At 33.4% G+C, this 27,676-nt stretch overlaps 3 protein-coding genes across 3 annotated transcripts in view; 2 read left to right on the top strand and 1 right to left on the bottom strand.

Annotated features, from left to right (window-relative positions):
- The first annotated feature begins 3,857 nt into the window (after positions 1-3,857).
- LOC119830499 (chymotrypsin-2-like) lies at positions 3,858-7,852 on the top strand. Its single transcript, XM_038353544.1, has 6 exons — positions 3,858-3,866; positions 4,737-4,752; positions 5,459-5,633; positions 6,389-6,635; positions 7,147-7,293; positions 7,664-7,852. Exons 1-6 carry the CDS (start codon positions 3,858-3,860, stop codon positions 7,850-7,852), a joined length of 783 nt encoding a protein of 260 aa, XP_038209472.1.
- A 1,084-nt stretch (positions 7,853-8,936) lies between these two features.
- Positions 8,937-13,187, bottom strand: LOC119830498 (chymotrypsin-2-like). Its single transcript, XM_038353543.1, has 4 exons — positions 12,991-13,187; positions 9,847-10,093; positions 9,541-9,690; positions 8,937-9,089 (listed from the first exon to the last, which is right to left on the bottom strand). The coding sequence occupies exons 1-4, from the start codon at positions 13,185-13,187 to the stop codon at positions 8,937-8,939; spliced, it is 747 nt and encodes a 248-aa protein (XP_038209471.1).
- An 8,440-nt stretch (positions 13,188-21,627) lies between these two features.
- LOC119830402 (kynurenine--oxoglutarate transaminase 3) overlaps positions 21,628-27,676 on the top strand; it is an 8,123-nt gene continuing 2,074 nt past the window's right edge. The window contains exons 1-8 of the mRNA XM_038353408.1: positions 21,628-21,740; positions 21,888-22,037; positions 22,837-22,990; positions 23,980-24,106; positions 24,651-24,760; positions 25,077-25,320; positions 26,268-26,434; positions 27,181-27,367. Of these exons, the coding sequence (XP_038209336.1) occupies positions 21,739-21,740; positions 21,888-22,037; positions 22,837-22,990; positions 23,980-24,106; positions 24,651-24,760; positions 25,077-25,320; positions 26,268-26,434; positions 27,181-27,367 (1,141 nt within the window). The 5' untranslated portion in view covers positions 21,628-21,738. The remainder of the gene's footprint in view (positions 21,741-21,887; positions 22,038-22,836; positions 22,991-23,979; positions 24,107-24,650; positions 24,761-25,076; positions 25,321-26,267; positions 26,435-27,180; positions 27,368-27,676) is intronic.

Below are 27,676 nucleotides of genomic sequence, written 5' to 3'. Positions count from 1 at the left end.
ACAAAGAAAAATGAAAAAAGAATATATATATATGAAAAAAAACAAATATAAATATAAAATAATAATATAAATATAAAAACGAGAAACATAAAGTGGAGCCAAATGGGGTAGCCACTCAGCCTACGCAGCAACGCAGTTGCCACACTGATTTTCAGTGGCCCCCCTCTGTGACAGTTGGAGCGGCAGACGTATTCAAATACATATTAATTATATAAATACATATAACTGATAGATTTATATAAATAAATAAATAAAATGTTCTATAATAATACATAAAAGATTAATAAACAGACAAATAGATAAATAATATAACTACATAACATAATGGGGTAAAAACAATACACAACTAAGGTTGGATTTGCTGCAATAAATATTGTTTATATTTAGATTTGAAAATCTTCAATGACTTGGAGTTTAATATTGGAGGTGGAATATTGTTCCAACACTTGGTTGCAGAATACTTAAAACTTAAATAGGCTTTTCAATAATAATTAGAGGGAAAAAGCAATATTTTTTGTGTCATTATAAGAGGGCAAATAGCTAATTATGATAAATATAAGTCTGTTCTACAAACTGCATTTATTCTTGCCACTTTATTCATTTAGAATTGAACAAAAACTTTACAAGGAAATGAGGCAATTTGAAATAGAAAAGATGAATAAAGAGAGCAATCTGTTCCGTTTTTCTTGCAACGAATGAATAAACATATATAAGTGGTAATATCTTTCATCGCTTAAACTTAAATACCGCTGAATATATTTCCGGAAATTATTTCCCTTTGACAGTATATCCAACTACAAATCCGAGTAACATAATATCAATTATTGCAACTCTCGACGGTGACTTCAAAGTCACGAGAAAATTGAAATATCTAAACCCTTTTTTCTTTCTTTTCCTTTACTGTTAAATATGAATCAATTTCGTTCCCCTTTCCTTTGACAGGCCTGGTGCAGACATATCCTTACGTCTTTCACTTAGATAGAATTGTTATTTTGCTCCATTATTATTATAATATCCAGAGATTTTCTCAGTCACGATGTCAGCAATCTGGGATTTGTTTTAACTAAATCTAAAAATAGACGGTGAATTCAGTCGCCTTTCCAGGATTGTTTACGTTTTCAGCTATTTTATTCAGCGATTTCAAATATTGTATGATCCCCGAGGCGAACCGCTGACATATTACCGCTGAATAAATTATTAAGATTTTAGGAAACATAGCCATTAAGTGTTCTTTAGTTTTACTTTAAATGATCACTGCCCCGACAGCCATAAATACTAGTAACTGATTGTGTTAGAAGTGATTTGCCAGCCTCAGTCACTAATTCGGTTCTAATTCGTGTTGATGAATATAAATCTCCGCTAATTTGTAATTACGGGGTTGTCAAAAATAGCAGGAATCATGACTGATTCGCAAAATAATATTCTGCTGATTCTGTGTTTTTTTTTGCTTTTAAATCTGAACTGTTGAACAGATTTAAACGATTTTGATAAACAAGCCTACGATCTAATAGGAAAATAGGGTTTTTTTTATGTCATATCGGGCAACTGAGCTGGTGGTTCGCCTGATGGTAAGCGATCACCACCGCCCATGAACATTCGCAAAGGTTGGTCCTCTGCGAATGCGCTGCCCGCTTTTTTGGGATAAGGGAAAAGGAATGGATTAACGACTGGAAAGAAGGAATGGACTGGGATGGGTGAGGAAAAGGAAACGGGCCTTTATACATGCATATTATTTTATCAAAGAATGAATGATATTAAATGAGAAATAAAATGATACAAATATAACATACTGACATTATTCTTGTAAAAGAAAGTATTGTTTAAAAGGTAACTTGAATTAACGTTGAATCAAAAATATGGATACATTCCATATACATATATTTGGTGGCCGATCCATCACAGTGACAAATTCTAACAGACGCGCACTGTCCATCCCAGTAGGTGATAAATGGTCATACTGTGAAAACTTTTACCTCCGACATTTCATTCGTGACACCCCTAACTGTGATGGAACGAAAATATATCCCAATTTCTTCGTTTTAACTTTAAAGGATAGTTATGATATATTTTCTCTTGTTACGCAACACGCTGGCGAAATTTGATTTAATCTTTTATTTAGAGCAGAGCAAGCAATGGAGCGTTTTGCTTGGTATTTATATCTTTAACTAATTACTTTTTCACTTTCTTTTATTAATTTTCCGGAGGCCCCTTTCCTTTTCCTCACCCTTCCCAGTCCATTCCTTCTTTCGAGTGAATCCTTTCCTAATATATTACCCCTCAGAGCGGGAAACGCATTAGCTGAGACATTCGCTGAGCGGTGTATCGCTTACCATCAGGCGAACTGCTCAGTTGCTCGCTATAACATAAAAATATATAATTCACCTACAAAAAAAAAGTTTAGGGTTAAGCATGACAACATAGCCAATGTTTACTTCCCGACCAAAAATATTTTGATAGCTGCGTATAAAAGGCGGTCAAGTCAACTTCTAATATAATTATTTTTACAAAGAGGGACACAGACTCCCTAGGGGGAGTTACCATTCAAGATTCTATAATTACTCAAAAAGCACATGATTCCATAATTATTAAAAACCAACTATAAGCGCTATCCACTCCTCTATTTGAAATCGGCGCCAAAATGTTCCACTTTCTCAGGAAACTATATCCTGGAAAAATGAGCCCTATATCTGAGTCTTCATTGAACATGCACTTCACACACAAGGTGACTTGCCAGTTATAATAATAGCAATTATCAATGTCAAGAGCTAGTTATATAATAGAGTTAAATCACTTCAAGTAACAGCGCAGTCAAGTGATGTTATACTCTCAACGGAGTAGGTTACTTGCTTATTACGCCTGTTAAATACGGATACGTTTACACAAGAATGAATCCTTGAGATAGCTAATCCCCTGCCATAATAAATGCGAAAGTAACATTGTCTATATGTCTATCTTTTCTTCATGTCTAAGCCAACCGATTTGGATGAAAATTAGTACGGACATGACTCCAGAGGATATAGGATAATTATCTTTCCGGTAATCCCACAGGAACAGAAACTCTGCTGGCAACAACCCGGGCCTATCTGTCTTTTCTTTCTGGCACACATATTACTGTACAAGCGTATTTTTAAATAATCTGAGCTTGAGACTACAATAAGGAAGTCTAAAAGTATAATTTTTTCACCTACACCAAATATTGTGTATCAGCAAATAATACGTAAAAATATTACACAACTATCTATGCACCAGGATCTTCACCCGCTTGGATATTCCCATGGGAACGAATATTTCAAGCTAAAATTCTATCCTTTCTTTCTCCAGACACAAAAAGAATATTACAAAATCGCTGCGTTTGGACGTGAAAGAATGACAAACAACAAAAAATCGGACTACTTAGTAAAAAGTTGTGCAATCGTAAATTAAATATATATATGTCTCATGCAAATATATATTAAACTGAATGCATATCATTTAACGTCCGTAAAACCTAAATTTAATTTTTATTTATAGCATTGAAATGCTTTTAAATGTTGTATACATTTCTCGTCCGTGAAGCCTTTTATTTTTGGAATGAACGACAATATTTATGTTCATAATGGAATGAATTTTCTATTTAACCAATTAACTTGATATCTCGTACGCAGTATGTATTATGGTATATGACAAAATGTCCTCTTGAAATACATAAGTGGGTAGTTTTGGTTCCTGAGATAAAGCTCAAGTATTTTGACCTGCTTCATATCTGATATTAATTACTATAAAAGCGGTTCATTTAATTCATTTTGTAGTAAAATATCCTACGGTACATTTGGGTAAAATGTTTAAACACGTAACGTTATTGTTTGTGATAATATGCTATGTGCAAGGTGAGCTTTTTTCTATTTAAATTGACGTTTCCAAAACAAACGAAGTTCTTAATTGAACTGAATGTTTTGTTCTCTTACTTGATAACTCCATGGGTTTTCAACCAATGACATGATTCTTGTGTGAAAGGATATTATTGGCATTTAGTCCCATTTTAGAATCTGGACCATTTTTGTAGAAAATCGTTTTTCTTTTGATCGTTGTATTCTTTTATAATGTGTTTGTTAAATTTTTCTTTTTGACTTTAATTTCCTTTATTCCTACTATAAATTAATCAGATGTATTTATCTTTCATAAAATACTTACTACACACACACATACACACACACCCACACACACACATGCAAGCACTTTTTCTATTTTAATATACTTAATTGAAAAATAAAAAAACTGAAAGAAACTATAATTTACAAAAATGTGAGGGATTCTAAAGCCTGCAACACAGTTTTTACTAACACAGGCTTTCGTTTCTACTAATATAATTGTATGTATTTAACAGTTTTAATAAAGACTTTATTTCCTCCTTTCAAACAGTTTAGTCGTTTTCAAATTTCACCATTCTAACAAATTTTAAATTAATGTCCCGTACTTTGTAAAAAGAAAGTCTTTAATAAATAATTGTACAAAATATAGATAATATAGTACGTAGAAACAAATACACAACACAAGTTTCATAATAATTAAAGAACGACAGGTGTATAACATCTACATGATAATTTGTTGTGACTATATTATTGTTTATTATTTATTTATTATTTAACTCTTCAACAACATTGTACATAGAAGGAAACTTAGAGATAATAATAATAATGAGTAAAATAAAGTGTACAATTTGTTTGGCGGCCTTATCACTTAGAAATGATCTCTTCCAGGCAACCACGGTAAAAGGTAACGAGCATACTGCTAAACTATAAGCGGGACGAAAAACAGATACTTTTAAACATTCAATCAAATTTACATACAACATATACATATATTTACACAAATATATAAATATACACACACACACATATATACAAATATACATATTATATATATATATATATATATATATATATATATATATATATATATATATATATATATATATAAACTAACTATACACTAGATAAAATATACTAAACTAATAAACTAATACATACAATACATACAAATAATAACTACATATATACATCGAATATTGCTGTTTACTATTATATATATATGTATAATTTTTCACGTTCATTTTCATATCCTTTGTAAATTTCATCGTCCAAAAGACAACCACCAACCAACCAACAATTATTATGCATACATTAAGTGCTCAAACAGTCATTACTAACAAATACCCCATTACTAACAAAGAAAAAGCTATCCATTTTTCGATAGAACATATAAATCTTCTTGAATCACTCTATCTATTAAATAATCCATTAAAATCCGTTGTCTAGTTTTAAAGATCTAAACATACAAACATACCGATGCGGGAAGCGACTTTGCTTTATACTATGTAGTAATAAGTATATTTTCTCAGAATTAGTATCTCAAACCTAGAGTAGGTTCACACTTCAAATATTTCATTACAGAATTATTAAAATTTTGTTAAAATATACAGGAGCGATTCTTCGTATTGTTCCTGAGTATGTGCCCAGAATTGTAGGGGGAAAAGATGCACCAGACGGGGGTATACCATACCAAGTATCTCTACGTAGCCTGTACGGATCACACTTTTGTGGTGGGTCCATTTTGAATGAGAGATGGATATTGACCGCCGCTCATTGCACTGTTGGGTAAGCCTTGAATATTCTATGAGTATGTCCTTTAAAAGACTGGGAAGTTTTTGGATAAATTGCCTTTGATTTTTGCAAATTTTTATCTGTTATAATAAACAATTATAATAAAGAAGTTAAAATTGTTAGTGAAGTTGTAGGAGGTAATCTCTAGATCTATAGAAACGATTTAAAAAATTCTTTTATCAATAGAAAATCACGCTATCTGTGAGTGGTAAAGACTATATTTTATTTTGTTTTTATCCTGGACCAAACCGGGCAGTCAAGTCAAGTGGTAGGAGTGGCCTATGTTACAAAGAAATTGTACGAAGTTGTAGTTGCGTTTAGAAAGATTCTCAGTTATTTGTTAGTATATTTAAATATAAAATTCTCGTGTCACAGTTTTCGTTGCCATACTCCTCCGAAACGGCTTGACCGACTTTGATGAAATTTTTTGTGCTTATCCGGTATCTATGAGAATCGGCCAACATCTATTTTTCATATCCCTAAATGATAAGTGTAAGGCAGAACAGCGTTTGCCGGGTGCAGCTAGTATTTAAATATACAAATCTTCATTTAGTTCTTTGTACTATTCATTCGTTTACAACATTGCAAAAACTTAAAGTAATGAGTTGAATTCGTAGCTTCTCAGTTATATAATTAACAACATAAGTTATTCATTTTTATATGTGAATGGAAATAAATTACCTATACACAAACTATACAAAATTCCTGTGCCTCTATAGGGGTTGATATAGACAATATGTATTTTTTAGCAAGACATCCAGATCAGTCAAAGTGATAGTCGGTACAAACAGTCTTATAAACGGTGGACAGAAGTATTCAGTGGAGAAAATTGTTGTCCATAAGGAATATGACGCTGGACTCATTCAGAATGATATCAGTCTAATCAAAGTTACTGAAGACATTGAGTTCACTGACCGGGTCCAGCCGATACAGCTGCCTGAATGCAATACAGAAGCCCAAGCTGAGTTATTGTTGACTGGTTGGGGAAGACTATCGGTAAGATACGATCAGATTAACTATTATTATTGGCGAGAAATTTGTAATATTTAATTTAAATGTTATATTTAATACATAAATAATCCGGTTCGCAAATTATCATTGAAATCTGACCAGTAGTTTTTAAGTTATTGTTAAGAATGCATAGGCACTTAAATGAGTGTGCGTCATTACTCGAAATCGGAAATCCTACTAATTTTATAAATGCGAAATTTTGTAAGGATGTGTGTGTGTTTGTTGTTCTTTCACGCAAAAACTACTGAACCGATTGTAATAAAATTTGATAGACAGCTGTACAACTGGAATAACATATAGGCAACTTTTTATCCTGATATTTCTACGGGATACGGACTTACGCGGGTGAAACCGCGGGGCGCAGCTAATAGAGAATAAAAATTCAAAATGCTGCCTGCAGCGCTCAACCATTATTTAATATTACTACTTGTCTTCGAAACATGTTTGACAATTCAAAATGTCTTACAGAAATTATATAATTTCCCATCTTTTACAGTATCCGGGAAATTTACCTAATGACCTACAGATGATAAATGTAACTTCACTAAGCGTGGACGATTGCCAGAACAGGTTTGACGATATCAACCCTGTGTTTGAAACACAAATTTGCTCCCTAACAAAGGCTGGGGAAGGCGCCTGTCATGTAAGTAGAATGAACCAGAAAAAACCATAAATATAAGTAGATCTCAGTACTGTATTTTACCATTATCATCATCAGCACTGCAAGGACACAAAATAAAGAGCACTTTTAATTATATACCTATTCAGTTTCGGACTATAGTCGCATTAGTTAGTAATTAGTGAATATTTTTTGTAACCAATGAATTTCTGTGATTTATTTATATAATAATAAAAACTAATATTCAATAATACACTACTTAAACATGAACTTATTCTACTCAGATACTCAATTTAGAATTTCTCCTATATCTCCCCTTCAATAGACTTCTGAAGGATTGCCCAAAAACTCCAACATCTTCTTAAATAGTCGCTTATTTATGGTCAATTTCCAGGGTGACTCCGGAGGTCCTTTAGTAGAAAACAGCCGAGTGGTGGGGATAGTATCTTGGGGAATGCCATGTGCCAGAGGCTACCCGGACGTGTACACCAGGGTTTACTCGTTCCTTGAATGGATCCAGCTCAACATGGCTGAAAACGAAGCTGAACAAACTACCACAAAAGTTCTGAAGATGTTATATTAGAAAACTGTGAATTGTTTCCAATAAATGTGTCAAGGTTGTTGTTGTTAAAGTTTGAAGTTTTACTACTTTCTACTACTACTACTGGCGTAACGTCATTTAAAGTTTTAGTGTCAGTTTGGACTAGATATTTCTTATTATAAAGTTTCTGTTCTTAAAAATGGAAAATAGTTTTAACATTAACACATTTTCATCTGTGAGTATATAAATTCTGAGGATTCGCTAATAAAATTATTTATTTTTCATCATATTCTTTTCTGATGCGATTAAGTATTATCAATATTAAACATATTGATGTTTCCTTCATACATTAGTGTTTCTATTTCTTTCCAAAAGAACCAATACAGTAAAGATATGATTTCGCGTATAAGTCTGAACAATGTTTTTTGAAATTCCTGAAATTTCTTTGCTAGTATCAAGCGAAACAAGCTGTTAAACGACTCTATTTCTATTGTCAAAGAAAAAATCTCTCGCACGGCGCGTCAGTAGAGTATTTAACATTATCTGAAATTAAACGAAAATTGCATTTTAATTATAAAAGGAGGGAATTACTTGAATTTAGTGTCCTTGATTACTGCTATTAGGGGTTCTGGTAAAATAAAATAGCACATGAAGGTTTTTATTTTAATTTAAATATATCAACGCACGTGCAAGAAATAAAAGGATTTTTTAATTTTATCTGCAGTGAGGAATGAACGAATAAAGAAATAAATGAGGACGTGCATGTCGAAAAATCATTAGTACGACGACATGTGACATCTGCCACGCGTACTTGGCCAGCGTGGTGTATTATGGCCTGAACCCTCATAGGAGGCCTGTGTCCCTACAGTGGGTGGTGGGTGATGATGGGGATGGTGATGATGATCGTGACACAAAAATGCATTAATTGAATTATACCACATGATAGGGAATTGTGGCATATTTAAGTTTTGCACGATAGAATGTCAATCAATATAAAATTAACCAAAACTAAGATATAGGATCATAAATACCAATTTTTGAAATAAATTCATATAATATACAAAGATAAAGAAATATGCTATTACTGAGATAGGATTCCATCTCAATATAAATATAATAAAAATCGTTAATCCATATGATTTGAAGTGTGTTTTTTAATCCAATCTACGAAGGAAAAAACTCTTGTGTTGACATCTGGATGCCTGTTTTCGCAGCCCAAACCCCACGAAACTATGCCCACTACTGCATTATCCTCTACTAGGGGCCCACCGGAGTCTCCCTGGAAAGAACGTTTTAGCATTATATATCTTAACACTTCAAAACAGGAGGTTGTATTAATTACGTAAATTTTCAATAATTAGTTTCGTCCACTCAGTTAGAATCGTAGTTTAATACATAAAAACCCGTTGAGAAAAGAACATATATTTTCACGCTATTATTTTTCTTTCATGCTGTGTTTAAATTGTTGCCACAATTGGGGAACTTTCAGAATAACTGCAGTCAAGTATATTTGAATAGAATATTATAATAAACTAGCCGGTATCCATGACTTTTTCCAAATTAAGTGGCGTAAAGTTTCAATTGTATGCTAACATAAAATCACCTTAAACGTTTGCTTGTGTCATGGAATCACCTCTATTAAGCACTTGAAATACATATAGATCATCAATCATAGACAAACTCCACAATTCCATAAATATTATCTTTATAGATTATATTGATTACTGTACCTGACAAGATCCATTTCCTTTTATGGTAAGAGTACATATCTCAGTATCGACAATATCATTTATATCTTTGAATACGACTTTACAAGTGGAAACACTTATTACAGTTTGGTTGATCATTTGTAAATCATTTGGAATTGATATATCGCCTTCCTAAAACAGTAAAAATACACATAAATAAAAATTTATAAGGCGATAGTTTAAACACTTACGTACAACTATATTTTGATCATTTCGTTTTTTGTATATAAATTATTTAAAACAACAAGACGTTTTTTTCCACACATATGTCTTAAAAATATAACTTACTCCTTCACGTCCCCATCCTGATAGCAAAACATTAGCTCCAGGCTTGGTATTCTTAGTTGGCAGAGCGATTGGCTGGACATGATCACTGAACTCTATATCTGCAGCAACTTTAATGAGAGCTATATCATTGATGATTTTAGTTTCATCATAGTTTTCGTGACTGATTACTTGTTCGACATCGTACGTTTGCCCGCCACCAACGAGTTTGTTAGAACCTACGACCACTCTCATGGTATCAGCGGTGAACCTGAAACATTCAATCTTTAAATGCTTCACGTATGCAAAATTGACGTTTCATATAATAGTATCTACTGTTAGAAATCAAACGGAAGCAGTGCTGAATCAGTTTGATCGTAATATGAACGTACTGCAATTCTACACAACTGTCTAATTGATATAGTGTTATACACAACTGTCTAATTTATATAGTATTATACACAACTGTCTAATTGATATAGTATTATACACAACTGTCTAATTGATATAGTATTATACACAACTGTAAAATTGATATAGTATTATACACAACTGTATAATTGATATAGATGCAAGGACTATTAACAAAGTGGGTGTAGTTGGGACGAATATTGAACAATTATACACAAATATCAACACAAAGGCACAATCCGTACGACGCATTACGGATTGTGCTCATTTAAAAAAAATATAACTGAAATACAATCTGTGTAGATTGCTTAGAAAATATGCTGGTTATGGATGACTGTCGCTCAATCTGACTCAATATCGTTACTAGCAGAATAGTAAAGCTTTTTTCGATTTTATTGGGGTTTGTTACAAAGTAATAAGGGCGCACTAGTCAACAATAACAAACATAGATACTTAATTGTCAACGTATTTCGGCTTCATCATTAATGTGAAAAATAATATCATATTTCAAAATGGTAATAGTGCAGGTTAGGTTTTTAATTTTATTTGGTTTGTATAATTTATGTTAGAGCGGACAACGAACTGGTCACTTAATGGTAAGCTATCATTACCACCAATGAACATTTGTAGATGTAGGACCTATACAAATGTTACTATTATATTATGCAAATGTTAGTATTATGTTATTATTGCCAATGTACCTTCTGTGGGGATTTGAACGCGATAAAATTAGGGACTACTCGAACTATTATAAATTCTTTCACCAATAATCATTGTTTACCCAATCCCTATACGGGCTATAAATATACCACTGGCGAATAGACGACAGATATATTTTCTATAATTTGATGATATCTTATATATAAAATTCTCGTGTCACAATGTTAGTCTCTATACTCCTCCGAAACGGCTTGACCGATTCCTCTGAAATTTGGTAAGCATATTGGGTAGGTCTGAGAATCGGCTAACATCTATTTTTCATACCACTAAACGATAAGAGTAAGGCAGAACAGCGTTTGCCGGGTGCAGCTAGTATTATATAAATCTGACATTAATTTTCAATCGGTTTCAACAAAATTATCCGTACGATAATAATTTCCTACGACAAACTAAAATAACTGACCTAAATAGAGCGTGATTGAAATGTGAGATACCATTCTCCGTCATCCATTACACCGGAAAGCGACACAATATGTCTGAATGACAATACACACGTACATGTGAGATTTATATTCCTTTCATCCCGAGAAACTGAGCGAAGTAGGTGACAAAGTTTAAGGATAGAAGTCCCAGTATATCGAATAATGCACGTGTTTTATACAACTTTTACATGTATTTACATGAATGCGATATTTAGATACACCAAGAACCTTTTAGAAGACTGGTAACCTAATTGCTATATGAAATCATGACTCAGACGGTCAACAAAGTTACCATAAGGGTTCCGTCTTTTTCCTTTTCAGATACGAACTCTATAAAACGCATAATCAATCTAAGATTATAAGATGTTTATTTATATGTGGATTTGAATACTACTTAATAAGTTATGATATAAGCTGGTGTAATATACTGTAAATTTAAGCTAGTGTAATATTATGTCAAAAATAAGTAATTCGAGAGAAATAACTTTTATAACCCTTATACATTTTTATAGCAAAGCAACGTTGCATAAAACTTTACGTTATTTATTACAATGCAGCATGCTGTCTCATAAATATCGTAAGAGAAAACCCGCTGCGTAAAGAGAGCAGTATTTTTCACAATGTAATATTAGATCTCATCTACAAAACCAATGTTGAAAATCATAATAGGTATCTATTTCATTTAAATTCATGAACCCTTTAAAGAAGTTCGCGTTAATTTTAAAAAAGTTCTTAATTTTATAAAAGACTAGCTGCGTCCCGCGGTTACACCCGCGTAAGTGCGTATCCTTTAGGAATATTGCTTATATGTTATTCCAGTTGTTCAGCTGTCTACGTACCAAATTTCATTGGAATCGGTTCAGTAGCTTTTGCGTGAAAGAGCAACAAACACACACATCTTTACAAACTTTCGCATTTATAGATATTTACACTTCTATCAGCTATCCGCCCTGACTTCGCCCGTAGTACATATGTAGCACTCAAGGGTGACGTACAGATCCAACGGCGAAATCGGTCCAGTGGTTCCTGATATTAGGGCGTTCGGGGGAGGGGTGAAAGTCAAAATAAGCATTTATTGACGAAAGAGAAAGAAGTCGGGGGTACAGCTAGTTATTAATATAGTAAATTCTTTGTTGCTAGTTATTTAGCTAAAGGAACGTCATGTATTTGAATACACAACATGTAATAATATTAATACTTTAGTACTATGATGTATTTTACCATCGCATGCTCTTACCTTGTAATATTCATAAATTAATTAAAATTATACACATTGTAAAAGCAGGAAATAACTGCATAAAATAGCTCATAAATTATGTTACAAAGAGAAAGCTTTTAGATATAACGAGTAGATTAATAAACAGCAGTCTGGCGAAATCATTTAAAATAGTTTGGTCTAAATACATTTTTTTCATATGCCCATTTCCTTTTCCTCTCTCTTCCCAGTCCATTCCTTCTTTCCAGCGTCAATCTTTTCCTTAATCTTACCTCTTAAAAGTGGGCAGCACATTCGCAGAGCCACTGCCTTTGTGAATTATCTTGGCGATGGTGATCACTTTACATCAGGCAAATCACCAGCTCAGTTGCCCGCTATGAAATTAAAAATATCACTTACTCAACAGCACAATGGGCAGCTGTCAAAATCCATCGTTTATTAAGAATGCAACCACCACAGAAGTGCGAGTTGGAGAGCCGCCTCAAAGACGCTTGGTACGGAATCGCTTTATCTGGTGCGTCATCACCACCGATTATCTTGGTAGAAGCCGTTGGGTTTCTGAAGCTGAAAACCCTCCCTGTAAAGCAAGATACCATCAGTGTCAATGTCTCTAACTTTGCGTAAGTAAAGGCGAGGAAAAACTGTTCTAGAACGGAAAAGGCATTTGGACAGGTTCTACTTCTGCAAATTAGTATGGAAAATGGATGTAGCGTAATTAAATGAAAACCCGCGGCTCCAAGTGAAAAAAATTACAGAAATTTATCCTGGATTCAGTCAGGGCAAAAATAGGCATCCAATGGCACATTAATCTCTTTCACGTTTTGTGGTTTGGGTTCATTAAACATTAAAAAAGCGTGATTACGCAGTTTTCTGTATTTAATTATATTATTCAAGTTAGAATATTAGCAAAAGGTATTAAGAATTATGTGATAAAGAGAATATATTTCTCATTGAAGAATTCGGGTTGAAAGAATTCGAAAATGTTTTGAAAATGTTCAAAATTCGTCACATTGTCAACAATGGTATTTAGTATTTAAAATGTAGCGATCCTGTATATAATTTTTTAAAAGAACAGTTAAATTATTAACTTTACAGTTGAATTTAAATTAGTTATTTTATAAAGTTATATTCAGTTTTATAAACTAAATTCTTTTACTCCAAGGGATAATTGCACAACTTTTCCGGGGAAGAAACCGTGGGTTATATCGGATTCCTACCGAATAGAATACAGACTTACCCTGGACATCGTATATCATAAGAAAACCAAGTAATAATATTATAAGCATGTTTATATAATTCTTTTCCCCTTTCAAAACATACATATATACATAAAATTAAGTAACACACGTAATATGAGCGACTTCAACAATCTAAATAACTAATTAATACTTAAACGAACTTGATAAAGTAAAGGTAGTTTATATTGGTTAAGAAAAATAAATTATGATAAAGGTCTCTGGCTGATACAGCAAACGATGTTCTACTAGACACCCTTATCACTTAGGGATATAAAAAATAATTTACGACGGCCTCTCAGACTTATTGAATATACCTATGTTTATCACGAATTCTGTGACATGAGAGAAATATATAATACACAGTTAGATCGCGTTTTGCCTAGATAGAACTAGTTGTAATTAAATTATGTTAGTTTAACAAGGGAATACTCCTTAAAAACTGGTATACTGATATACTGTTTTCTAAACTAATATGTCCTTTACATTGTTATTTAGTCATATCGTTAATAATTAGATAAGTAATTATCGTTATATAAAATTTCATGTAGTTTTTGATATAATGTAAACGTACCTGAAGTCAATTATTTTTAATTAGAGATAGTAGCCAGAATTTTTTTGTATTCAATTTCGCGTCATCATTTTAATTAACATATAAATTGATAGTCTTCACGTGTTTATATCAGATTAAAAAAATGCTTTCACGCTTTTTTGGAGAAAATTTCCAAACAAGAAATACAAACTTAATACAAAAAAAATTTCCGCCATTTTGTCGTTCCGTGGCGACCGCAACCTTTGCCCCGTTTCATCAAACATAGCTAAGAATCACCGCAAGGAAACTAGCTTTTAAATAAAAAACGGATATAAATCGGTCTATCCGTAAGTGAACTACGATCCAACACACACAAAAACACAGACACACGTACATCGACATGTAATATATATACTTGTGAGTTTGCATATACGCGCGAAAATTTATTTATATGAAAATTACTAATTAACAGACATTCCCTATAAAGGAGGAGAAGATTTTTTTGTTATTCGATGACTCTATGACTTTATGTTCGATAAAATCTACAGGATTACAATATGGACTGTATTTACGGACTTCAGTCACCGCTTTATGGTGGACGTTCAACTCCACATTTTTTATTTCAACCGTAAAGAACGTATTTCATGAATCTGCAAAGGTCACCTGTAAGTTTGGTCACCAGGGTGTACCCTGGGAAGGGTCCAAGGGTCCGCCCTGTAGGTAACCTTTTTTGTAGAAAATATAAGAATAATATAATTTCTCGTCCATATTATTATTTACTGGCCAAACAAATATGACTTAATGTTATACAATTATCTGGCTATCTCAACTGACCCGAAATTTACCCTCAGTAAACGCTGAAACCTGATATTTTCGCCCGAACAAATTGCAAAGGTCTATGTTTTTATCTCTCCTAATTACGGGTTATTCTATTTCAACGTGCCATTACTGTTAGTACTGAAATGATAATAAATAGCACTGAACTATCCGCCAACCCTTAAATACGTATTAAACAATTCGGATCAATATACATTGCTCTTCAAAATAGATATGGTCACACAGTGTCTCATGACTGGAGAGCAATGTATACTATGTGCACGATGAATTTGATACAAATAGTTCAAAGGTGGTACGATGGATGAATTTAGTTTTATCGCTACAGGGAAATCGATTGGAGTTAAGCTAGTCTTGCAATAATCGCTGTTTATAACAGAATTTTAAATCAGATTCCTTTTCTAATTCTATGGTTTAACGTTATGCATTACTTTCTTTTAGACAGGTTAGTTCATGTTTCTAAATCAATTTTTGCACAAGGTTAACAACGCTTTTTCTGTGTCATTCTACACAATAACATGGAAAATTTATGGACTACGTACTCCATTGCGTTCTATCTCACTATTAAATCGTGGGGCCGGCCATCTGCAGTCGGTAGCCTTTAGGTCGCATTATTTTAATACATTTGTAGCTGAATTTCAATATTTTTTAATTTAATTATTGTCTCAGTTGAGTTACGTAGCCACAAGAAATAAGGAACAATAATTACCGAGCACATGTCTGCACCACAGATAACATAATACTTAAGGAATATTTTCGTTTTTGTTTGTAATAAGGAACCAGCCTCCTCATATGTTTCTAATATATGCCACTATTGTAAAAAATCTGATGGTAAATCCACATTCATCCATTTTCTGTCTGGCAAACATTTTGAAATATTATCAAGATTCTATACATCCGGATATCAATTAGTTTTATCCCAATGGAGCATTTAATCGGGATAAAGGTATCCTATCTCCCAAATCAGCTCTGACCCTGAAAATGGAAGGTATCCTTAAGGATTAGTATCCTACTAATATTATAAATGCGAAAGTTTGTAAGGATGTGTGTGTGTTTGTTGCTCTTTCACGCAAAAACTACTTAACCGATTGCAATGAAATTTAGTAGGTAGACAGCTGGACAACTGGAATAACATATAGGCAACTTTTTATCCCGATATTCCTACGGCATACGGTCTTGCGCGGGTGAAACCGCGGGGCGCATCTAGTAATGAATATGCTCGCATTTTACTATTTCACGCAATGAAGATTAATTGTTAGTATGTTTGAATGTTCCCACACCAAAACTTCTGGACCGATTTCAAACGTTTTTTCACCATATGAAAGCTGCAACTTTACATAGCTGTATTATAAGTATATGTACCCAGACGAAGCAGGGGCAAGCAGGGGCGAACCGCTAGTCGTATAGAAAGAAAACACAGGTACTACAACGAAGAAAAACATTCCAAACTTAGCTATTACTGAAACAGCTTATACAAACTTTCTGTAACCCAATCTCAGTATTTCATTGCACACACAGAAGAACGTCGTTTATTACATAAATAACAAACTTTATTGAGATTAGCACAATCTGTATAAACTTTAGAAGTAAAAAGTTTATTGTGATTAAATAAAACTGTATATAAATACTAGCTGATCATGCAAACACTGTTATGCCTTGCTCTTATCATTAGATGTATGAAAAGTAGACGTTGGCTGATTCTCAGACCTGGCCTGCTATGCACACATTGAATAAACACAACAATATGGTTTATGAGACATTTTATTGTTACAATATTGATGGATTTTCGTTATTGTCAATCAACTTTAGCTTTTTTTGGGATGAGGGTAATCCGACATCTTATATAATAAAGGTCTACTTTCGTCTTCTAAAAGAGCAACGGCTAGATTTAATAATATTATAGAAAAAAAAGGGTTACTTAAAACCCGATTTCCGTACTAGTTGTAACTAAATGCCCTTTGATAGAACAAGGAAAAACTCGTTTAAAACTAAATATATTATACGTATTTTCTCAATAAATATGTTAACACTATTACTCATATCCATTTTATTTCAATTTGTTTTTATCAAGATAATCAATAAACATATAGAATTGTAGATATTATTTATTTCGTATAACAATACATTATCGAAATAATATCTACAATATATCACCCAATACAAGTATCTATTAAGTATTTTAAATATGATAAAGAATAATGAAACCTAACGAAACACAACGTAAAATTAATTAAAAGAAACTGGCCTACATTACACGTTATGCAGACTTAATTAGACGAAAGAAAGTCCAATTTGCGAGTTAAATTAAAGCTGATGTCTTTTCCCAAATTATGTAGGTGTTCATTAACTCTGAGCCTCCCAAAATAATCAACCCATGTACATTAAGGGGAGTATATGGGCGAAATACGTTTATAATACTTTAAAATGTATAATCCGCTGTACTAAAACAAAATCAGAATCATGCATAATGTGTTTCAGGATGTTTGCTAGTTTGATAATGTGTGGAAAACATAACGCTACAAGAAGAAATTTAGGAAAAAACACATTTATTTAAATAATTAAAAATCATGCAATTTATTCTCCAAGCAATATAGTAATTTAATAGTGATTTCTTTTTTAGTAGTATCAATAGCTTTTAGTGATTCGTGTGTTCTTATTTCTGAGCATAATGCGTTCGCGTACGATGCGTATGTATGCGTACGGACCTTTATACCGACAGAGCCATCTAAGAGTGATGATTGGTTGATTGTATGAATGTGTGCTTGCGTCATTTCAGCTCTTATGGACTACTAGCTGCGCCCCACGGTTTCAACCGCGTAAGTCCGTATCCCGTAGGAATATCGGGATAAAAAGTTGCCTATATGTTATTCCAGTTCTCCAGCTATCTACGTACCAGATTTCATTGCAATCGGTTCAGAAGTTTTTGCGTGAAAGCGCAACAAACACACACACATCCTTACAAACTTTCTCATTTATGATGTTAGTAGAATAGGATAAGATGTAGGAAGTAGAATTAGTAGGATAGTAGGATAAAAGAGTTTATTTATGAGTCTACGGGTAACTCGTTATTTTTGCAATTTTTGAACGAATTTTCGTTTATAGAAATATCGTATTAACGTATAAATTTAGATTTATTTTTAATTATAACCGATGTTATTAATAAGGGGGTAAACATGGGTCGGGTTTGAAGTGATATGGTTTGTTTTATGATTGATTAAGTAGTATAATCTAATATATAAAATTCTCGTGTCACAGTTTTCGTTGCCATACTCCTCCGAAACGGCTTGACCGATTCGATCGGCCAACATCTATTTTTTATACCTCTAAATGATAAGAGTAAGGCAAAACAGCGTTTGCCGGGTCAGCTAGTACTAATACAAAAATACATTTATTTCACAATGTATACAACATACTAATATATTGCTATTCTATTATACGAAATAACTATTTATCAGTTGTATATTTCGCCATCGTAAGAACTCGAGGAAAGCAAGTATTATTAACTTCGCAATTCTATCAAAAACTTTGCCCTCGAGAGCCAATCGGCAAACTTCAGTGAGACTTCCTGCAAATACTTTTAGCTCCTTTCCAGCTATAAATAGTTGCTTGCTAAAAGTGTTAATAGAAGAAATGTTTAAAGAAATAGAAACCTATCTAGAATTATATCACACTAATATTATAAATGTGAAAGGTTGTTTGTATGGATGTTTGTCCGACAATCACGCTGAAACTACTGAACGGATTTTTATTAAATTTGGTATACATGGTATATGCTGACTTGGGTGATAGAATATTTTTTATCCCGATTAAATGCTTAATTGCGCGGACGGAAGATAATTTAATATATATGTGGAAACACAAAATATTATGAAACTAGCGAGTTTGTTTGTTTGTTTGGTTGAACGCGCTAATCTCAGGAACTTCTCACTCAGGAGGCCCGATTAGAAAAACTCTTTCAGTGTTAGATAGATGTTAGGCTTTAGGCTGTATAACGTCATGTACTACGTGGGTGTAACCGCGGGGCACGACTAGTTAATATCATAAAAAAAAAATATAGGATGGCTAATAAATATAACAAAAACTGAATAAACTTGTTTTAATTTCATACAAATAACATTTATTGTACTCATTCGACAATAAAATTCAATTGTTTATTTTGGACTAAACTTTTTAATATACAATTTATCCGTGTTTGATTTTCGAGAGAATTCGTTTAGAAATTGATCGTTTAGTCAATGAATTTGAAACTCAATTTTAAATTTACAGCGAGACAGCGTAATGTCGGATCTTACAAAGTCTTTATTTTTCTTGATTATTATGGCCGTTGTCAAACATTATTTGGCGGGAAATAGATCAAATAGATGTCAACGGAAAATTTATATTTTTCAATCTATTCCTTTATTCCCCCCATCAATCCTCTCCTGATTTATCCCTTACCCTTTAAAAGCAGGCAACACAGAGGTCGGACCTCTGCAAATTCGTGGGTGGTAATGTTCGCTTACCATCAGGCGAACCACCAGATCAGTTGCCCGTTGTAACATAATAATGTGAAAAAATTACAAAAGGTTTTCCGAAGCTCATAATTAATTTAAATACCTGGCACTGTCATGGTTTGAAATTTTAAAATTTAAATAATCTTAAAACAATAGTCACTGCACTGAAGGACATATTTATATAACCATTGTTTTGAGATTATTTATAAAAGTTTATAGCCTCGCGTGCTTTTAATATTGCATATAATTGAAATAAACACAGCACCATGAATAATATTTTATGGTATATTCGATTAGGATTACATGACGTAAGTTGAAAAATCATAATGCATACCTAACTCAATGAAATATTAAAAATTACAACATGAAATATTAAAACATGGTCAAACGTCAGCCAGCCAGCCAGCACTCTCAGAATATCTACTAATTTTATAAAGTGTTTTTTTTTTAATATTGATACTAGTTATCGCCTCAGACCTTAGTCGCACTAATACTCGCACAAAAACTTCTAAAAAATCATAAACCAAGGGAAATTAATAATTAATATTACAATAGTTCAGATTCAATCACAAAATCTTAATTTACGGTCCGTTTACAGATATATCAAGTATCAACGCCAGCGTCATATCGATATTCTTTATACAAAAATTTAAAGAATAAATATCACTTACTATTTTTCACTTAGCTTGCTAAAAATAATTAAATAAAGTACTTCCATGATGATTCATGAATTTAATGTCATATCATCGCTCCTTGATGAACAAAACTTGAATTACATCTATCCTTTTAAAACTTACAAAAAACATATTTTCTCATGACATTTTTCAAACCGCGCCATGAAAACCCACCGTAAAACTTGCAAACAAGGGCGCTGAATGATGAATGAACTAAATTCTGAACAGTTATCACGATCCTAACTTTATTTGCGACGTGGCTGTAACTCAGGTACGTATTTCAATATGAATAGCCGGCATTGATAATAATTGTATACGCGCATTTTATCTACGTTGGGCAGAACTGTTTTGCATGAATATTTCAATGATATAATTTGTCTATTTTGTTTATGTTATATTAAATTTACTCAAGACGTTATACTTATTACTACATCACGTTATGACGGACCGTATTCAATTATAGAAGACGAAGAGTACAAACGGTAGAAAAGTTTTAAAATATTCTTTTGTGCCGTAAATTATGTAAAGTAGGTATGAACTGTTGTGTGCTTAGCTAAATATAAGAATAATCGGCTTATAAACTTCAGCAAACATTTACCTCTTATAATGGACAACCACCAATCCGCTTAGTTAGCTTAGTTTCCACTCTGAAAGATAATTACGTAACTATATTATTATATGCATAATGGTATCTTAAACGCTTTATGCTTTAGTGCGCTAATAATACGACTATAATCATCATATAATATTATGAAGTATTGTGTTATTTTAAATAAATTATCAAAATCACGTAATTGGTAATCACTTAATAGTTTGAAGTACGTAAGTAACTGAGTATCAACTGCAATACAATAATAAAAAATAAGCACGGGAAACATTTGATGAGGAGTATCTGATAAAAAAGTGGAGTGCCCTAAAGAGTAACAGGGTGGATTACAACTAGAATAGTAACGAAATCACCAAAAAATAAACTTTCCGTAATAATACGCCTCTTTAACAAATCTTCCTGTAAATATTTATATATTAAAAAGAAAATTTTGCATTATTACAACGTGCAGGAATTGAATATTTATAGCTTTTGTAAAGAGTACAAAGCCAAATAATATAAGTTTTCGTAAAATGGAAGTCCTTCCAAAGCTGTAAGGTCTTCCTTAACGCCAATATACTACCTGACTCCGTGCAAAATAAAAAAGGAATGATGTGACATACATAAATATTTACGTTTTCCCTACCATGCCTTAAGTTTTCAATAAAAAAATATCACGCCAACTGTCGGTTGTCAGTGTCACTTTGATAAACATGTCAAAGTAATTAGAACTGGTAATTACAAAATAAAACAAAAATAAGCTAGGTAATCGTTATCAACTAATTCACGCTCTATGTATGTATCTAATTTAAATACAATGTTTTGAATAAGCTTACCAAAGACAAAAACGTATCGTTTGTCAGTAAATAAGGTTATGTTTACATTCTGATAAGACAGCTGTGCTGGGTACAATTATTTCTTTAATAGATTTATGATGTTTAGGTGGAGGAAAGTCTTTTGTGTTGCGGCGCAAAGTCCCACACTGATTTCTGAACATTCAAGAGTGATACGTCGAGGAATAAAGACTGTTTCTATAATGAATAATAAATTCAAATTGCCGTCGCGATATGGTGCCGGCGAAGAAAGTGTCTGGTAATTATTTCTTTCATCTCTTTATCAATGTTGCTCGATTACGCAATTACATCTTTTAACTGTTATCTCTCGACTCTCATAGATATTTCTTAAGAGGAAATTGAGTACCTTATAAATTGTTGACCTAATAATAATTTAAGTATTTTGATAAAAACTGTTTATAGGACTGTTTATCGTCAGCACGCTACTCGTGAAAGTCATAAATAAAGCTTGTTCTATTTCACTTATCTAACTTCCTTTGCTGTGGATGCTGATCATGACATTTGATGTTTTAACCAAATTATTCCAGTTTTTCATCTTAGGCGTCTATAATGACTTAGTTATAAAGGATCTGGCGAGATATGGAACACTTAGCAGCTGCACTATATTAGTTCCTAAATAAAATAACAATATATATAAAACAATTTTAGACAGAAAACTAAACCACCACCATATTGTTAGAGCAAGACTAAATTTAAATGGGAACACATGGGAGACGCCAGTTTTCAACTAAAAAATAATCTTCAAAATCAGTTTACCCAACCAACTTAACAACAGTTTTAAGGTGACAAATCCATAATATAGCAGTTGAATTGAGAACCTCTCTATTAAGGACGGTTGAAAAACAAGTAAACTGGTTCTTCCCCACACTCAATAGGATTCACGAGATTATTCTTAACTTAGCTTTTTACTTACTATCTTAGATTAGCTAATGAATCCATAATTAACGGTGAATGTATCTATAAAAGTAATTGTATTTGACATATTGCAAAATTTCTGTGTTATTTGTCTGTTGTTGAAGACATGTCTATAATTGCAGGGTAGAATATATCCAATTGGCAGCAGACTACAAGCCTGCTGTTAATCTCGGCCAGGGCTTCCCCGACTTTCCTCCACCAGATCATGTGACCAAAGCTCTCAGCGACATTGCTACGGGAGAGAATTGTCTACTAAATCAGTACACTAGAGGCTTTGTAAGTGATTTATATAAGTGTTTTTTGATTCTTACAAATAAATTCAAAGTAATTATATATACAACTAGCTTACCGCCTGCAGCTTCGCACGCGTTCAATTTGGAGTGGCTTAATAGATGACGTAAAATGTATAAACGTTTTTCTTGAATCACTCTATCTTTTAAAAAAATCTCCATCAGAATACGTTGTGTAGTTTTGAAGATCTCTGCATATATACAGACATGGAAAGCGACTTTGCTTTATACTATGTAGTTTTCATCTTTTGTATGTGTCATAAGTATTTACAATGCAACACAAAGGTTTTATAAATCCTTGTATAATAAAGTTATGAATTAAAGACAACATAACAATTTCAAAATATTTTTTTTTTATTATAGCAGTCTGCCTCTAGCACTTGGGGATCTTTTACATCAAAACTTTAAATGAAGTTTCGGGGATTAGCACGTACAAACAAATAACAGTTTTGTATTATTAGTATATAGATTTATCTCCTTATCTGCTCAGTTATATGGTACAAGCTTTCATTTATCTTGGAAATAAATATGCCTTCTCATATCACATTTAAGATAACAAAGCATTATAAAATTTTTGAGACTTATGATTATTTTCCACATCTGTAAATTTATTTATCAAGTCAAAAATTAGCATTTTTTTACTGTTTTTCCATTAGTTATTAGGGTACCCTACACTACTACTTTAAGAGTAAAATGGGACTCTATTGCTAAGATTCAATGAATCATGACATTTAGACAGTTGAAATTTTCAAAAATGATTTTATTTCTGTTGCCGCTTTAACAATAAATAATAAGAAATGAGAGGTTAAGCAAAAGTTTTTACTGTCATAAATTTTATGGGTGACCAATTTCTATTGCTTTTGTGATCCCTTTGTGTCGCAAGATTTGCACTTTTCAAGATTTTTTATTATTCTGCTAGATTAACTACATAAAAAAAATATTTTTTGTTAAATTATTTTTTGTTTTTTACCCCAGGGTCATCCAAGATTAGTGCAGAATTTATCGAAACTATATTCGCCGCTGATCAATCGTCAATTGGATCCATTTAAAGAGATTCTAGTTACAAGTGGAGCATATGAAGCCCTCTTCTCTACTATTTTAGGTAATAGCAAATGAGTTTTTATTTTTTTTTATCATGTACGGGGTGTCTCGGCAATGGTGTACTGCTCAACGGAATTTGTAATTCTTATTACGCTGATAACTTAAAAACAAATTTTTGATAAGTGTTCAGAGTTTGCATTAAATCCGTCCGTTAGAAGTGGGTTAAAATCGGATCTAAAGGAGTTGGATACATACAACCAGAGATGTAATAAAATCATGTTGTTATGTTGTATATAAAATCCGGTCTGTGTTTAACAGAAAATAATTTATTATGTGTTTGTTGAATCTGATAGTGTGAATTTTGATGTATTGTTTTTACCTTTTTTTTAATTAAAAGTTGGCGCCTTCCGTGAGGTCCGATTTAAATATAGTCTAGTTCTGAGAAATGAAAGATAGTTAATAGGCGTTTTTTTATCGCAAAAATATTATTTAAAAAATCTGTTAAACTTTTGTCTAACAAAATTTAATAAACTTGTAGAATGCGATGGAGTAACGTAGTTTAGGTCTTGTTAGAGAATTTATTCAATTTAAGTCGTATATTTCAGGTCACGTGGATACCGGAGATGAGGTTATAGTGATCGAACCATTCTTTGATTGTTATGACTTCATGATCAAATCAGCTGGAGGCGTGCCCAAGTTCATCGCTTTAAAACCTGTTAGTATTTTATAAACCGATTTCAAAAAAAGAGGAAGTATCAATTCGAGTGTTTTTTTCTGTTTTCTTACCACAGATCATCTAAACTTCGGATTTTGTTTGTTTTTTTGCTTTTTTTAATGCTAGTGCCTTTTTCCCCCGTTTGGTGTTATTTAATTTTATGTGGTTACTTGTTTATTCAAGTTTTATTCTATTATATTACTATTTGCATTTCAATCGCCGAACTTACAATGACAGAAAAGAATTTTTAAAAGAAGGTAGAAATACCTTCTAAATTATCCAAACTTAAATAAATAGTCATTGAATCGTCTACCAGAAATCCATGGAAGGCGACCAGACCTCAGCGAACTGGGTGCTAGATGAGAAGGAGTTAGCTTCTCTCTTCACCCCAAAGACGAAGATGCTGCTCCTCAACACCCCCCACAACCCGCTGGGGAAGGTGTTCACCAGACACGAGCTGGAGATGATTGCGGACTTGTGCAAGAAGCATGACGTGCTGTGCGTGGCCGATGAAGTGTACGAGTGGATGGTGTATGAACCCAAAAAGCACATTCGGATCGGTAAGCATTGTACTCATTGAACTACATAGAAACGCTTTAAACGCTTGTTCCCTTTTCCTAACCCTTCCCAGTGCATTCCTTCTTTACAGTCGTCAAAATTTATTTTCCCGTACCTCTTAAAAGTGAGCAGCGCAATTGTAAAAGCACTAGCTCTCCGAATGTTCGTGGGCGGTGGTGATCGCTCACCATCAGGCGAACCACCAGCTCAATTGCCCGCTATGACAAAAAAAAGAACTAATGGGCGTGGCCTACCATGGTCCCACCTCAGATCGAATTTTGTACACACATTTGGGTTTATTTGCCTAAGAGACACCCCGTGCCATTTTTTTGGGGTACGTGGGATGTCCCTTAGATGCATAGCAGATGAAGTTGAAAGAGGGATCACGGTTGGCCGAGGGGTTAGGCGTTACCACGGTTCGGCGAATGACATGGGTTCGAATCTCGCCTCGTGATCGAACTCTTTCTATTCTTTAAAAATATCTATAAACCATTAGCTTAATGCTATTAAGTATAAAAAGTATAAAAGTAAGATATAAATTTATTTACTGCTTTTAATCAGGTGTCACGAAATAAGCCACAATGTAGGGAACGGATGCATTTGGAATGGTACAGAACGCTATCAGTGTGGCTCAAAACCTAGATTTTTAATATTCTGTCTGTATCTGTAATTTTAAAGATCTAAGCACATAGACACACAGACGAAGGAAAGTGGCTTTATTTTATATTATAGTGATTTTTTCTATGTGTATATTTGTCACTGAACTCCTGCTAAACGGCTGGACCGATTTAAATTAAAACTTACAGTGCCTTCGGATGGATTCGAGAATTATAATTAAGAACGCGAGCAAAGCCGCAGGCGAAACATTAAACACAGACTAAAGGGCTAAAACTATTATATAGGGCTATATATATTGTTATTAACTTATGATATACAATAATTATCTCAGTGACGCTACCGGGCATGTGGGAGAGGACAATCACGATCGGCTCAGCCGGCAAGACGTTCTCGGTGACCGGATGGAAAATCGGCTGGGCGTACGGACCGGCTGCCCTGATGAAGAACCTGCAAGTGGTCCACCAGAACTGCGTGTACACTTGCTGCACTCCTGTACAGGTGGGTACTGCAGGAATTGTAGGGTATCTTGAGTTTAATGTATTACTAGACGCTCGTCCCGGCTCCGCCCGGATATCAAGATTCCTGTTTTATTCCAACGGAGCATTTAAACGGGATAAAATGTATCCTACCACCCAAGTCAGCTTGTACCCTGTCTGTATATCAAATCTCATCAAAATCCCTTCAGTAGTTTCAGCGAACAAAAATTCAAACAAACTAACTTTCACATTTTTAATACTAGTGTGATTTACATATACAATAAAGTTGTTTACAAGAAAATTAAAAAAGGTTTTTCAAAATGATAAACATAAAAAATATGATTGAAACTGTATTTTTTTCGACTAAGTGCAAAGAACTTTCGAATGGATGAACCAGGGAAGGGGGGAAAATATAGTTCCAGGTTTTATCTCAATAGTTATTGTGGTATAAACACTTATTGTGGCAGTCGAGCACGCTTCGGCAGGAATTGGGCCAGCTCTCTCTCACCGGGGTAGTACGACACCCCCACAGAAGACCGGCGTGAAATAGCATACTGCTGTGTTTCGTTCGGTGAGTGGGGGAGCCGGAGGCCCATATCCGTTTCCTTACTCTCCCCAATCCTTTCTTAATCCCTTTCCAATTTAAAGTCGGCAGTCCTTTCATGGGCGATGTAGCGCTTACCATCAGGTGATCCACCAGCTCCATTGCCGACAATAACACAAAATATATATATTTAAAACTTTGCTTGGTATTTACTCCTATTCCAGGAAGCGGTGGCCCGGTCCCTGGAGTTCGAGCTCGCCCGGATCAACAGCCCGGACTGTTTCTTCGTCTCCCTGGCGAGGGATCTGCTGTCGAAACGCGATAACCTCGTGCGTGTGCTGCGAGAGAACGGCTTCCAGCCCACCGTGCCGGAGGGGGGGTACTTTATTGTGGCCAATTGGACTGGTTTGGGTGAGTTCTTTGATTAATTCTATACACACACGCCCATGCACCTTTTTCCATTATTAATGTATGTAAAGATAAATCACCACAAATACGTGTATGTACTTACATATTTTTAGTAATATAGTTTTAATGTAATAAATAAAAACTGTTATTTAGCAAAAATGTAAGGGATTCTAAAGATGGTAACACAGTTCTAATTAAGACAGGCTTTAGTTTCTACAGATTTATTTTACTTAATTAAACTGATCAATTGTACTAATTTGTCAGTTTTATTAAGATTTATTATAAGTGAAAAAAAAAAGTACTGATAATTTT

Source organism: Zerene cesonia, chromosome 11 (genome assembly GCF_012273895.1).
Source record: "Zerene cesonia ecotype Mississippi chromosome 11, Zerene_cesonia_1.1, whole genome shotgun sequence".
NCBI classification, from domain to species: Eukaryota; Metazoa; Arthropoda; class Insecta; order Lepidoptera; family Pieridae; genus Zerene; species Zerene cesonia.
This window is presented reverse-complemented; position numbering and strand designations above follow the sequence as displayed.

Coding starts and splice junctions, on each gene's coding strand:
- LOC119830499 (XM_038353544.1), top strand. Junction 5,634..6,388: donor GCCGCTCATTGCACTGTTGG/GTAAGCCTTGAA, acceptor TGTATTTTTTAG/CAAGACATCCAGATCAGTCA. Junction 7,294..7,663: donor CTGGGGAAGGCGCCTGTCAT/GTAAGTAGAATG, acceptor GTCAATTTCCAG/GGTGACTCCGGAGGTCCTTT.
- LOC119830498 (XM_038353543.1), bottom strand. CDS start 13,187: ATGGTATCTTGCTTTACAGGGAGGGTTTTCAGCTTCAGAAACCCAACG. Junction 10,094..12,990: donor GCTGCCCATTGTGCTGTTGA/GTAAGTGATATT, acceptor TGAATGTTTCAG/GTTCACCGCTGATACCATGA. Junction 9,090..9,540: donor AAGGAAATGGATCTTGTCAG/GTACAGTAATCA, acceptor CGTTCTTTCCAG/GGAGACTCCGGTGGGCCCCT.